The sequence below is a fragment of the Musca autumnalis genome, unplaced genomic scaffold (assembly GCF_047663935.1).
Source record: "Musca autumnalis isolate F117 unplaced genomic scaffold, ASM4766393v1 scaffold_3, whole genome shotgun sequence".
Lineage (NCBI taxonomy): Eukaryota > Metazoa > Arthropoda > Insecta > Diptera > Muscidae > Musca > Musca autumnalis.
This window is the reverse complement of record NW_027411866.1, coordinates 141,528,633-141,544,639: the sequence shown is the minus strand read 5'-3', so window position 1 is coordinate 141,544,639 and position 16,007 is coordinate 141,528,633. Positions and strand designations below refer to the sequence as shown.

At 35.4% G+C, this 16,007-nt stretch overlaps 1 protein-coding gene across 9 annotated transcripts in view; it reads right to left on the bottom strand.

Annotated features, from left to right (window-relative positions):
- Nucleotides 1–5,328: 5,328 nt before the first annotated feature.
- LOC141397830 (uncharacterized) overlaps nucleotides 5,329–16,007 on the bottom strand; it is a 229,366-nt gene continuing 218,687 nt past the window's right edge. For all 9 annotated transcript variants that reach the window (XM_073974583.1, XM_073974584.1, XM_073974578.1 and 6 more), the window contains 3 exons: nucleotides 7,098–7,119; nucleotides 6,461–6,982; nucleotides 5,329–6,392 (listed from right to left, as the gene is read on the bottom strand). In XM_073974583.1, coding sequence (XP_073830684.1) covers nucleotides 6,212–6,392; nucleotides 6,461–6,982; nucleotides 7,098–7,119 — 725 coding nt within the window. In that variant the 3' untranslated portion in view covers nucleotides 5,329–6,211. The remainder of the gene's footprint in view (nucleotides 6,393–6,460; nucleotides 6,983–7,097; nucleotides 7,120–16,007) is intronic.

Below are 16,007 nucleotides of genomic sequence, written 5' to 3'. Positions count from 1 at the left end.
CGTTTTATGGGGGCTATATGAAGGCGTGGACCTATACCGACATATTTACAAGTGAAAATTGAATACCCCCAACGAAGACTAAATACCAAATTTCAGACATTTCGATGAAATATTGTGGCCATAACCTTCAAAATATCGATAATCGGGAGGAACAGTTCTACGGGGGCTATATTAAGGTATAGTTATATGGGGAAAGTTTTATACCACCAACCAACGAAGACTAAATACCAAATTTCAGCCATTTCGTAGGAATATTGAGGACATAACCTTCAAAATACGAAACAAGTAGGAAAAGCGTTAAGTTCGGTCGGGCCGAACTTTTTATACCCTTCACCACAATTCTCAGCCATTTCGGTGAATTAATGTGGCCACAACCTGCAAACTACCGAAAATCGGAAGGTACCGTTCTATGGGGGCCATATGATGGCGTGGACCTATACCTACAACTTTCTCGGTGAAAGTTCCATACCCCCAACGAAGACTAATTACCAAATTTCAGCCATCTCGGTGTGATAATGAGGCCTAAACCTTCAAAACACCGAAAATCGGGAGATATCGTCCTATAGGGGGCTATATCAAAACGTGGACCTATATGAACATTTTATGGAAGAAATATTTCTTAGCCTCTGGAAACACAAAATACAATGTTGCAACCGATTCTGTTGTCAAATTGGACTAATACATTCAAAATATATTAAAATGACGCGTACTTTATATGGGGCGTTATATGGGGGCTACACCACAACGTGGACCTATATAAACCAACTTTGGTAGGAATGTTTTTTGGCCTCTGGAGACACAAAATACCAAATTACAGCCAATTCGGTGGTAAAATGGGACAAATATCTTAAAAATTCCTTAAAACGACGACGCGTCACGCGTCATTTTGTATGGGGGCTATACGAAAGCGTGGACCTACATAGACCGCTTTCAATACCAAAAGTCCTACGTACAAATAATAGATTTTCCCAAAATTTCATCCCCCTACGTCAAACCGTTCGGACGCTAGAGTGATTTCCACAGATGGACAGACGGACGGACGTGCACGCTGATCAAGAATATATATAGTTTGTGGGGTCTACAATGATTATTTCGAGTAGTTACAAACGTAGTGACAAACTTAATATACCCCCATCCTATGGTGGAGGGTATAAAAACGGGAAATACCGTTCTATGGTGGCTATATGAAGGCGTGAACCTATACCGACAAATTTCATATGGAATGTTTTACACCCCAAATGAAGACTAAATACCAAATTTGAGCCATTTCGGTGAGATGTTGAGGCCACAACCTTCCAAATACCACACATCGGGAGGTACCGTTCTATAGGGGGTTATATGAAGGCATGGGCCTATATCGACAAAATTATGGCGAAAGGTTTTATACCCCCAACGAAGACTAAGTACCAAATTTCAGCCATTGTGGTGTGATAATGAAGCTAAAACCTTAAAAATACCGAAAATCGGGTAGTACCGTTCTATGGGGGCTATATCAAAACGTGGACCGATATAGCCCATTTGCAATACCAAACATGATGCAATTATGAGGTGACCCCGTAAGCCCATTTGATGTCTTCCTTTGCTGTAAAAATACATTTTTGTGGTAAAACTTCTTCACTTGAATTATGCCAATAATATTTCGTAGTTGTATCCTTTTTGTGCGTTCCCCGCTTGAATTTGTTTCCTGGATAACCTAACAAAATGAACCTTTGATAGGACAAAAACTTAAGCATTACAAACGAAACACAAAGATGTTGCATCAAAAAATCCAATGTGACTAATTTCTAGATTGTTTAAAGAAGGGTTGTTCCCCACATAAAAATTCGTATACGATTATTTTAGTCTGAAATTAGATAAGAACCGATAAAACAATTTCAATACCCATGTTATTCCCCTTAATTGCAAACTTCAGACTATATAAAGGCAAACAAGTGAAAGCAAACCATTATTTTATTGTTACTCGAAAACATAACCAAACCATGGAAGCAAATAAACCAAAAGACACCACCTCCAACAATGGAAGTTTAAGCATTGAATACAACAAAGATCGCCGTGGACGAGAGGTTTTTATGCAATACAATCAAAACTTGTACACCACCCGCGATGGTCGTGGTTCCGTCGAAGCATACGCTCAGGGAAGCCGAAATTTTGATCATAATCGCAATAACTTTGGCGGTGGCATTCAAGGAAAGTGGAGATTTTAGATTTACAGAACGTGCAGGTCATTGAAAGATTGGCAGTTTTAACAAATTTTACTTTTTAAATTTTTCATCAATAGCTTTTAATATAATTTTATAAAATAAAAATGCTGTAAAGATTATTTTAACTAAGTTAAAGAGAACGCAATAATTAAAATGTACAAAGAAAGTTTTTGTAGAAAAGAGTGGAAAATGTTTACTATACCTCAGCTGTGAATGTATAATTTTCCGGATTACATTTTCATTAAAATATATAAGTACCATATGATAATATCAAGAAGATCTTGCAAAAGACAATGAGTATACAAAGATTTACAAACATTTAAACAAGTATCAGTTAGCTTTGCCGACAGTCAGCCTGTGACTGTAAAAAACAGCATAATTTTTAAGTGTATTTTTAATATTTATTGCCAGGGATTCCCCAAATGCCTAAATTAGGTTAGAAAATCGACCACTGGAAAGCTCAAATATCACATTATAAGAAGTTCGGTCAAAAAATAAGGTTAAATTCCCCAAAATACCTGAAATCGGGCGGTACAGTTATATGGTGGCTATCCCAAACCATGAGTGACGTAGGGAACGAAAGATACCAAGCAACGGTCCTTACCGGCTTTAACATGGCAAAGTCCAGGATTTATCTTGTCCCTCTTTCATCTCAAGTGGACACCCCATCGTGTCACCTGGGGAGCTGCCTTTAACACCCGTTAAATGTAGTGACCTAACACCCATAGGAACGTTAAAAACTTGGTTTTGGGCGTCGGGTTAGTAACCCTCCCCTAGAAAAAGCAGCATTGCACTCGGGTGCAAATATAGGGTTCTATCTCAGTTATTGTGGACGCTAGAGTGATTACAACAGACGGACGTGGCTATATCGACTTAGAATTTTTTCCTGATCAATAATATATATTTTGTGAGTTACAGACGGAAAAATAAAATTGATATACACTCCATGCTATGGAGGAGGGTATAAAAAATTTAGACATAGGCCCAGATGTTTTGGAATATTGGGGCTATTCCATATGTCCACATTTTTTATACCCTCGACTATAGTATGGAATAATATTGGATATAGTATGGAAAGAATATTAAGTTTGTTTTCCGTTTGTAACAACAACAACAACAAACGTCTCCCCTCAAAATTGTAAACGTGAGTCCATGTATTGGTATAGCCCCCATATAACGAACGGTACCTTCCGATTTTACTTTTTTTGAGAATTTTGGCTACCAAACTAGCTATAGTTTGACATTTGAGGTTCACAGTGGTCACAAAACTTTTCTACCAACAAGTAAAAAAGTATGAGTCGGCTTTGCCGACAGAGATAAACCCTCAGCCTGTGTGAATTGAAATACTTTTTTCCCAAAAAAAACTTATGTATTTACGGGGGTTTTCAAAATTTTGGGCGTATGAACCCACAAAAGTATGGATAGGATTAAAGATCAAACATTTGCGGGGATATCGATAGATAAAGCTTTAAACATGGCCACTAGGAAAACTTTCGGTAAAAATGTCCAAAGGATCCCCGAACAGACCCTTAACCACACAAAAATGTTGAACATCTGTGTGGGATTGGACAGATTGAATATAAATCAAGTTTCGGTAATATTTAGAGATCCGAAGTTTGGACCAAATCGGTTGCTACGTCTATGAGAAATTGTGCGTACCATTTTAGCGAATATTTTTGAACTTTTGTGGGGGAGGTACTGGAAGGAGTGGACCTATAACCACCATCTTCGGATTTCATCTAATAATTCAATGAAATATTACAATATCCAAAGTGTGGCCGAACGCAGTATTCGGTTCGAGCTCTCCAGCCACTACATATGATACCATAGGGGTTTTTTACAACTTTCCGGCTGCTATCTCAGGAAGTATGGACTTACCCCTGAAAAATTTTTTACTGTCGTAATTGAAGTAGCGAATGCAAGTTGCTTCAACAAAAATCAAAGTGATTCAAGAGCAGGTCTTAAAGTGAATTTATCCGAAATTTTGTGTGGGAAGTACCCGAAGGAATGGGCAAATATAGTCCATATTCAAACCTGATCTATATCTGGTAGATATATTAGGATGCGAAAAGTATGGACCAAATCGGTCACTCCCATCAAGAGTTATAGTGCGCACAATTATTCCGAACATTTTGAACCTTTGTGGGGGAGATACCTGAAGGAGTGGACCGATATGGTTTATCTTCGAACTTAAACTAAGTTTGCACAAAATATTACGAAGGCCACATTTTGGACCGAATCGGCAGATCCGTTCGGGAGTTATCTTGCGCTCCAGCCACTACACACGGTATCATAGGTGTTGTTTGTACCTTTCAGGCTATTTTCTCAGGAAAGTATGGACTTGCCCCTGATGAAACTTATACCGTCGTATGGGGGGCAGTGAATACAAGTTGCTACAACAAAAATCAAAGTGATTCGAGAGCTGGTCCTAAACTGAACTAAGTTTGGACAAAATATTACGAAAGCTAAATTTTGGGTTTAATCGGTTGATCCGTTCGAGAGTTATCATGCGCTCCAGACAGACAGACATACGAACGGACATGGCTTAATCAACTCCAAATTGTCTGAAACACATTTCGTCCAAACATACATGGGGTCTAAAACCATTATTTCGATGAGGTAGATTTTGGCCGTATGAAAGTGTATATACCATCCTTAGGATAAATGCTGAGGGTATAAAAATTTAATCCCATATTAATTAAAATCAACAAAAAAAAAATTAGGGTTTTGGCAAGGAAAATCTGTTTCTGAACAATTGTGCCTTGTTGTTCTTGTTGTAACAGTGTTTATTATTATTTTTGTATGTTCGTTCTTCTGTTCAATCTGGCTCAGGGTCTATCTCCAGTTCCAGGAAAGTGGCTGCTTCAAAGGGCTGTATCCACAGATCCACTGGAGTCAGATGAGTAGGTTTGGCGGGGCAGTTTAAAAAGTGTTTTGCGTCGTGCGTGCTCATGCCGCATACTGGGCAGATGACTTGCACGGCGCGGCCGATTTCCGCCCCATAAGAATTTAGTACATGTGTACCATTGTGCGTCGTTTTCCCTGGTTCTAGAGAAATCATTGGAAATTTTTGAGAAGAATATTGATTTTTTGTTGTTCTTTGAAAAGCAATAAATAAAGGCGTTAGTTGGTATTAGGTTTTGTTTTATTACATTATTTTATATACAAAAAACGAGCACACAAATATACACAGTCTTACTTAGCTAAGTTATCACATTAATATTTTTTTATTTTTTCTTTACTTAAACTTTTTCAATAAAATAGATTGCGAAATTTTAAACAAAACACAAATTAAGTATTTTAAGAGCACCTAAACAAATTGTCACTTTTTTAATTGACAATAGATTTGAGTTGAGTGAACTAAATTTTGGTTATTGCAATTCATTGGGCATTGGGGGCTAACAAATTATTTTTTTATGGCCAATGGGCATAGATGAATAAACTTTCCCAAAAAAATAGAAGATTTTTATTGTTGTTTACCTCAATAACCCTATCCAATGCCCCCGGCTCTGTATATGGATACATCTATACTATATTGCTTTAAGGAAAAACTAACTTTGTATTTGAATCGTTCTATAATCTTAATGTGATTTCATATATAAGAATGTCTTTTCAAAAAAAAAAAAATATTTGGTATGTTGTGATAATAATTTGTTTATAAGTATGTTAATGTAAGTATGTATATGAGTAATGATTTAAAAATGTGATGTTACAAATTATCTTCAAGTCTCATTAAATTAGTTCTATCTATGTATGTATAGGTGATGATGACGATGATAAGCATCACCATCAGCATCACCTTTCGTTTGATTTCCACTTAAAAAACTAATGAGTAAAGCTTTTGTTATTGTTGATTTTGTTGACAGATACTGTGGAAGTCGACATTTGTGTTAAAACTAATAAATAATTTAAGAACTTATAATAAACAATTATTTATGTAATAGTTTTCTTGTTAATAACTATAAATTACAATAATAATAATAATAACAATAAACATGCTGTTGTTTAGCTTAAAGCAAACGTTCATTTGTATAGAAAATTCGATCAAAGTTTTCTATTAACATTTTGGCTATGGTATTCATGCGTCCAATATCATAGGTGTTGGCCTCATTCAATGTGAATAGAGATGGTCCCCAAACAATGGCCAAATTGGAGGCGGTCATGCGATTTGAGGCACTGCAAGCGGCAACACTGTAAGCAAGATGAAATAAAGAAATGATTAAGTATTGAATGAATAATTGTTTTTATTTACTACTTACTTTGTTAAATGCTTTATTAAAAATGCCAATGTAGATTTATTTGGTTCGGGCATCTCGTTTATCGCTATTCGCAATGTATCATTGCTCTCTGTGGGCTTCATTAGATCACGTGCCAAGCAATTATAGGTTTCTTGCGGTATTAGAGGCTGTGGCAAATCCCGAAAGAATTGTTTCAATAGACTTGTTACGGTGTGTATATCATCGGCTGCTATTAATTTCGGATCATAAATATACGATTTACTAAGTTTTTGTTTTAGCTCATCAATGACATATTTGTTGCCACATGCCCGGTAAAGACCATCCTGTACAATGCGATCATTTCTTTCGATGTATTCAATGGAATCGACAACAAAACGTGGTACATTCGGACATGTGGTGCGATTCAGCTCCAATTGATCGAGAGGTGTACCAAATATTGGATATTTCGGCTTAAGACCATCTTCCAAATAGAGACTTGTCGTCTGGGCATTGCGTAGTGCTTTATATGCTTTCTTTTCACTTTTGGGTGAAACTTTGCTGTTGCTGGGTGGAGAAAAGTTTGAAAATTAGTTAAAATGTTTTATAACATTAAAGCTTATTAAGAAAATTATCCGGTTCCTTAATTTCATCTTTTGAATCTTTTGTAAAATTTACTTACATATTTAAAATTCCTCGTTGTACTGCAAAGAAAAATGAAACAAAAATGAAATAATTATTAGTAACAGAAAAGTAAAATAAAATTATAGAATTTTATTAAAAACTAATAGTAACAAGTAAATAAAAAATAATTAAAAATTAAGTTTCAGTGTTTTATTTATAAATGCACTTAAAAATAGAAAATAATTTGTCGCTTAGCCTCAATAGGTATATTCTTCATCATGATGGAATCTCCCAAATAAAACGCTTGTCGTTTGATTTTGACACCATATTTAATTTAAATGCAAGTGTTTTTAGATCCTCAGCGTTTAGCTAACAAGGGTATATGGTAAAAACCAAACATGTTTTGCAATCGATGATTTCGATTTTCACCCATTCAGAATTCGCGAACTGTTAATATATTCCTATAATATGACTGAAATTCTTTAAAATGAAATGTTTTAGGAGGGATTCCATAATGTCGACCATTAAAATTCATTTTCATGGAAGCTGTGTTGGCATCAATGTAGAAAAATAGGTAAAAATGGGTTGAAGCCAACAAGTTTTTTTATGCTCCGATTTCTGGCATAACCTTACTTTTTATAGACCTATGCCCAAAGAAAGACTCAGAGAATACTCCATGGGCAACATGATACTAGTGTATGATTTTTCGATGTATCCACCTAAAATTGATGCTGAAATTTTGAAGCCGGAATTTCGGTTTTTTTTTTTGATTTTTTTAATAATCCGGAAGCGCAACAAGATAATATTCAAAACTCATAACATTATTATAGAATAAGTGATATTACGTCGTTTAATGTATATATCTTGAGTGTGCTCCACACAGCATCCTAGTAATTGGAGTCGAAATGCCAAAATTTGATGCGTGAATATTTTAAAAAAACCTATTTTTTTCAGTGTAAAATTTAAAAGTGTCGTTCTTCCTTTGAACCCCGCGTGAATTTAGTTTTTTTACGCGACGGATCTAATGAGCCCTTCCGCTATCGAATCCATCCACTAAATTTTTTTCTAATTTTTCTAATCGAACAAATAACAAGTAAGCAAGGGTATAGTCGGACGGGGCCGACCATGTGATACCACATCCTGTAGGAATTAGCTATGTGCAACCGCCTTGCACACTGAATGTCCGGGTTCGTTTCCCATCAAATTGTCAATTGTGGCAAAATACCCCTTAGTAACGTTGGCGATATTTCCTGAGTATTTTAGCCATGAAAACGCCTCTACAAGTGGCAACTTAGGACACACCGTTTGGACTCGGCGATAAAAACTAGGTCACATATTAATAACTTAATATGTATCCGTTGATATAGGCTTTATTGAATTTATTGTAGATATATCGTCCAAAATTGTGCACTTGTCACATATGCTTCAAAAATAGTTACCGGTAGAAATAACTAATAATGAATAGAAATTCAAAAATTTTGCATGCAAACAAATTTATAAATCCCAAAATTATTCATATTTAATTACACAGCAAAGAAGATAGTATAAAAATATATTTAATTTGTAACACGAGTTTGCTTAAAAATACGTGGAATCTGTAGGTATTGTAATATGGGGCTATAACAAATCAATTTTAGTAAGCTAACTTCTGAGTTTTGGAAAAGTTTGAGAATTATTTTTTCAGATTTGTAATTTTAGTTGGAGCCGGCAGAGATTTTTAGAACTTCTGGACTATTATCCCAGGAAGTATGACTTACCCCGGAAAAGGGACCGTGAAAAGAACCTTCTTCAAATTTGTGAGGGAGGTACTCGAAGGACCGACCGATATAGTCCATGTTCCAACCTGATACATGACTGAATGAAATAATACGATGTGTAAAGTTTCGACCAATCAGAAAATCCCGTTTTGAGTTATCTTGAGCATTTGCGGCGCAAATACAATCTGCTGAAAAAATTCAAAACGTTTCGAGATGACTCTTAAATTTCCTTTTTCCGAATTTTGTGTGGGAGGTACCCTAAGGTGTGGACCGATATAGCCTTATCCAATATATATCTGGAAGGAATAATGATATATGGAAAGTTTGGAGCAAATCGATTGCTCACTTCGCCAGTTATCGTTCACACAATTTTTCGAAAACAATTTTGAACTTTTTTGGGGGAGGTGTGGACCGACATAGCCTACATTCGAACTTAAACAAAGTTTGGGCAAAATATTACGAAGTATAAAATTTGGTTCTTATCGGTATATCCGTTCGAGAGTTATCGTGCGCACCATCCAGCTAGACATTTAGAGAGACAGATGAACGGACAGGGCTAAATAGACCCCAAATAGTCTGAAACGAATTTCGTCCAAACATACTTGGGGTCTAAAACCAATATTTCGATGAGACACATCTTTTGTTGTATTTTGTTTGTATCCCCTTTACCCTAAATCCTGAGGTATAAAATAGGTGGCGAGGCGACCCCATGTTTCAATACGAATATGTGTATAAAAAATTCAATTTTGACAACTGAACTGAAAATTTCTCTGTCATGATAGAGACAATTTGTAGCATGGGAGGAAATTGTGGTTCTCTACACAAAATCCATTATATATAAGGAAGTAGGCCCGTTATCTAGCAGACACATTATTGCAATTTGCATCAGGGGAAAGGTCAGTAGTTATTACTCCATATGTAGGCTACTTTGCCGGTATATCCCCTCCAGGAATTAAAATATGAACCAAAAATAAAATATGTATATTTTTCATACAAAAGTAATGGTCTATGTCACCCGCTAAATAATATCAGATCATGATGCAAAATTATAGGCATTTTCTTCAACCTATACTCTTACCACGTGCAAAATTTCGTGATTATTGAGCTATAATTGCGACCTCTAGAGTGTTAATTACTACACTACAAACAAAAAACTGGATATATTAGGATGTAACTCTGTTATCTGATCTCCTACATCAACGTAATCGACATCAGTGCAAAAGGTCAAGAGATCGTCTTACAAATATAACTCACGAGGGAGGAATGTGTCTTTCAGGAACAAAGATATAAGCTGTATATTAAAAATGTTCACAATTTTCACACAAAAGTTCTGGTCTATTTAACCCTCTAAATATTATCTGATCGGCATCTCTAATTGCAAGCTACTTCTTTGTCGTATACTCTTACCATATTTAAAATTTCGCGTTGATCGGACTATTATTGCGACCTACAGAGCCGCTACAAAATTGGATAAAAATTATGTTTTTGGTCCATTTCACCCGCTTAACAACAAAAATAGGGATCTATTCAGGTCTGAACCCGACCTCCATTCAAAATTTCGTGACGATCGGTCTATAATTGCGGTCTGGAGATTGATTACAATTTATAATGGACAGACGGAAGGACGGACGTGCACACCTCTCAAAATCGCTTTATCTCGTCGAGATATGAAGATTGGTATACCACATTGGGGGTTTCCGACGAATATTTCGCGGTGTTACATGAATTTTTACCAAAACAAACTTATAATACCCTTTCCACATAGTGGTGTAGGGTATAATATATTTGGAATAATATTTTAACAATAAGTTTTTTCTCTTTTGTTGTTGCTATAGAATGTAATTTATATACCCAATCAAATTCGGTTTCATACGTTTCTATGCATTGTCTAGATTCTGCAGATATTTTTAATTTATTTTTTAGAAGTTTATACGGACTCTGAGGTAGAATAATTTAGATTTGTTCCAAGATTTTTTTTTTAATTTTTTTGATTTTCCGCGAAAATAAAAGCAAATCTTAGAAATTATGGTGCATCTACGGATGGATATCAAATGATATTACTCATATATGCTTTCATTTTTTTCAATACAACAAATACAAAATTTTAAAATATTTTTTCTTTATAAGAGGATTAAAACCGCTAAAACTTTTGCGCGCATCGGCCAACATCGTCAACGCGAGCAGATTTGAAACCAGATTTTTTTTCCTTAACCACTATACCAAAAATCGGAAATGTGCTCGCAAAAATTTTTTTAATTTTTTTCAAATGGAATTGCAAAGGAGGTTTGTTTTTTTGCAATATACACTTTCATACGGGAAAAAATTTGCCTCATCGACGTAATGGTTTCAGACCCCAAGTATGTTTGGACGAAATCCGTTTAAGACAATTTGGAGTCGATTTAGCAATGTTCGTCTGTCTGTCTGGCTGGTTCGAAACTCTCGAACGGATGAACTGATTTGGTCGGGATATTTTGTCCAAACTTAGTTTAAGTTCGAAGATGGGTTATATCGGTCCACTTCTTCCGGTACCTCCCCCTTCAAAAGTTCGAAAATATTCGGAAATTTTCTGTTCATAATAATTCTTGGAGGGAGTAACCGATTTGATCCATACTTTGCACAATGTCCACTCCTTCGGGTACCTCCCACACAAAATGCGGGAAAAGTTCAGTAAAGGATCAGCTCTCGAATTGCTTTAATTTTTATTGTAATAACTTGTATTCGCTGCACACCATACGACGGTACAAGTTTTATCAGGGGGAAGTCCATACTTCCTGAGAAAATAGCCTGAAAGGTGCAAAAAGCCCCTATGATACCGTTTGTAGTTGTTGGAGCGCAAGATAACGAATCTGCCGATTCGATCCAAAATTTGGCCTTCGTATAATTTTGTCCAAACATAGTTTAAGTTCGAAGATGGGTTATATCGGTCCACTCCTTCAGGTACCTCCCCACAAAAGTTCAAAAATGTTCGGAAAAATTGTGCTCACGATAGCGATTGAAGGGATTGACCCATTTGATCTATACTTTACACATCCTAATATATATCAGGTTCGAATATAGACTATATTTGTCTACTCCTTCCCACACACAATTTCGGATAAGTTCACTTTAAGAGCTGCTCTCGAATCACTTTGATTTTTGTTGAAGCAACTTGCATACGCTCGCTCAATTACGATGGTAAATTTTTATCATATGTAGTGGCTGGAGAACTGACCAACCGATTTGGTCCAAAACTTGGACTTCGTCATATTTTGTCCAAACTTAATTTCAGTTCGAAGATGGGCAATACCTGCCCACAACTTTCGGTTCTTCCCCCCAATATTTCAAAAATGTCACTAAAATCGTATGCACGATATCTCTTGAACGGGGCATACAAATTTGGTCCAAATTATGGATTTCCTAATATTTTGTCCAAATTTAGGATAACTTCTCAAATGGACCATATCGGTCGACCCCCTAGTTCTTGGTGTTACTATTCGCATTATTTTCAAAGTTTCCAAACGTTTTTAACCACAATGTGCGATGGCCTCAAGGGGTTTACACCAGGGTATATTGTGTTTACCCATACACATTACTATGAAAATGAAGATCGTTCGGGTTATCGTTAACCGATCATCGTAAATTTTTGTAGAAAACGTTTTTTAGCCACGACAATGAACTGGAAAAGTTTTTTCATCGATTGGAGCATAAATACGGTCCTTAGAGAATAATTAACTTTTGGTCCCGTACAAATTACTATGCAATCAAAGATCGATCGGGTGGCACGGGTTAACGTTATCCGATAGCAATAAAATTGCATATATAAGGTTTTTGGATCAAATGGAAACAATTTAGGGGGCAGGCGTTTAAAAAAAATAAATTTGTCGTTTTTTTGAGCCGTTGTAACGTACATACATAGAATTGACTTTACTTAAAGTTTTAACACTCATTTGACTTGTCTCGCATAATCATGTTGAAAATTACGAGCAGATTCATCTCCAATGGGAGGGTGAATACATATAGAAATTATGCACACTAAATATTAGTTCGTATGCGAAGCTAGCGGATTTATATGATGTTTGCTGTTTGCTCTTCAATTTTTAAACCACTCACTTAGAAATAGGGCGGGGTTTTTATATATGTAGATATGCCACCAGAAATTATACTGTAACTTGACACATGAACCTGAATTTACAAACTATTCCCAATCCAATCAAAATCTTAGTCATTACTTATTCTATTTTTTAAGGCTCTCATAACAACTTAAAGGAAGACCATGACATTTATATACGTAGATTTATACCAGCAAAAATTATAATCTATCTTGTAGATGAACCTGAATTCTCAAACTATGTATTTTCATTTTTATTTGTTTTTATTTCACTTTCAAAACTGCATTGCATGATCTCATACTGAGACTTTCAACTAAATCTGGCTCATTTGGTATTCTGCGGCACACTTCAATTCTCTTCTTTTAAAAAACCGATCACATAGCAATGATTTCTATATTCAGTGCAAATCTGTGAGCTGTTACTAAATAAGATGAAAGTATTTCAGTCATTTCATTTATTTGAAAATAATCACTGAAATATTTTTATATATGAGTCACAACTTCGAATATTATTTAAAAGAATTTTAAAATAAGAAGTTCATACTTTTATCCGCATAGATGTTCATGGTGATTGCGTTGTTGTTGCAATTGAGATGTGTGAAACTTCTGATGAAATTATTATGTTTTATAGGGTTTTTGTTTAATTTCGTAAAATTTTTAGATTTAGATTTTAGATTTTTACAATCTGTTTTTTCTCGATTTGTTAGTTTATTTTTTTTCCAATATTTTAATTAATTATTCGAATTCGTTTTTCGTTTCGTTATCGATATAAAGCGTAGTTGAAATTAATCGGTTCGCAAAATGTTTGTTGTCTACATTAATTCCATTTATTAGCGATTTATAATTACGACTAAATGATAAACTCACTGAATTGCTGATTTCATTGACTGCGTTGAGAATGGCCGACCCATATGTAAATGGGAATTTCTTAACACTCAGAGTCTCTCAGTCAGTATGTCTATCACCGTCATCGTTATTGTTGTCATTTTTATTTTGTTTTGTTGTTACTCTATGTCTGTCAGAATTTATTTTTTCAACACTGATAAACTTTGATGGTGGTACATGATTCGAAGTGCGTAGCCACTTCATCATCATCATCACCGGCAACAACAACGTTGACTCCTTTTGTATGAATTATTAATAATACCAAAAAGACCAACCAACACGACAAAAACAAAAAAACAAACAATAATTAAATGTTTATAGTGTGATTGTGAACCTTACTTAGCGGATTTGCGAATACAACAACAACTAATGACTCATTTTTAAAAATTTATTTTCTTTTTCTACTTATGGTTTTGATTTATTTCCACCCGTACCCTACATGGGGTAAAGATCATTGCACTAATGATAGGTTTACGTAAATAATTCCAATTGAACTGTTGAATAAGACCTTTTAAATTATGTATAAGTCCATGTCTTGTAAACGCATAAATCATACAGACAAAATAGATTTGTGGTTGAATAATTAAATTTACAATATGAAAAACTTTTTGTTCGAAAGTGTTGTAAGGCATCTGATAGACCTTTTAAACACTTTATCAATATATGAGAATAAAACTGGTGTTGTTGACATATACATATGTATGTAAATCCGTCTAATGATATTAGCACACGCAGAAAAATATATGTTATAAATAAGTTTGTGTCCAAACAAATATATGTTTGCAACATTTTGTAACATATCTCAATTTTATTTGTTTGGGTACCAGCATATATTTTATGTTAGAACACAATTTTTATGGGTGGAGAGAGGATTTTTGTCAAAGACAGTAACAGCAGGGCTCTCGCGGCTGCGGAATGTTGTTAACCAACGTAGCAATCGAAGGGGACAAGAAAAAAAATTTGTTTTTTCTACAGTTTTCTAAATACAATCGTTGAGTAAAGGCAGTAAAGTGAGTAAATAAATCAGTGTTTTGTGCTTTTTTATGAAATTGTGCTATTTGGTAAATTAAATGCCCAATAAATTTTATAATTGAATCAAAACGTGAATGGAAATATTTATTGGAAAAGGAAGAAATCGCATTTAATATTGATAATGCCTTCCAATAAACCACCATGTTAGAGATAGATGTTATGTTAGAGATAGGCAGTGAGCGCTTACTGAGAGCAAGTGAGCATACATTTCAATGTGTTTTACATTCAAATTTACGCTCCCTTGCTCTCAGTATGCCCACACGGGTAATGTGTTTGTAATATTATATCTAAACAAATATCTGTTTGCACCCAAACAAATATTTCTTTGCACCCAAACATAAATTTGTTTGCAGGACCCAAACATATGTTATTTTGGGGACTGATTGCAAACAAATATATGTATGTTTACTGAAAAATATGTTTGGGACATATGTTAAAGAGACCTATATTTTTCCTCCGTGCATATAAAAGGTAGAGAATAATTAGGCCAGTGAGCGGTAATCACAGTGGTGATACAGAGTAAAATACGGCTCCCAAACAAACATGCCATTCTTTATCTTGTGTGAAAAATTAAATTAATTCACGAAATTCATTTCAAGCATTATTATTTCTTTTTACAGTACCCAGTGATAAATTCTGAATAATCGAGAGCGACAAAAGGAGCTCGAATGTAAAGAAGTTGTGCCCGGCCACAGAATCGACTGCAGACAATGGGGAATCTGCAAAGAGATCCCGGACCCGGCAGTAGAGGAAGAGGACTGCGGAGACTGGTAGGGAGGCGCCATCTTACGCAAGGTAGCCAAGAAACGCTACAAGGACGCACTCTGTGCAGTGATCGACACCAATAGCGGTTCCGTCAAGCTATCCAAAGACCATCTTCCAGTCACTTAAGAAATGTTCAACATCGACATTTTGGATCATCTAATTCAGTTGAGTGATCCAATTTAAATAATCAGCAGGGAGTCAAAGTGGCCATTCCAATTTGGCCACCATGCAAACATTGCCGCTCTCAAGGTTATTGTCAGCAGTATAATACCTCTATAGAAAAGCGGCAAACTCAAGCTAGTGAGGAAAGAGATGGGAAGTCTTCCACAGGGAGGAGCAGGAGTACGGTACTCTCCTTGTGGTCGGAATTGACCATCTTTCCGAGGCCATTGAGACAAAGACTTAGGGTACGCCCTTCTACATACTTACTTTGGTACGCCTT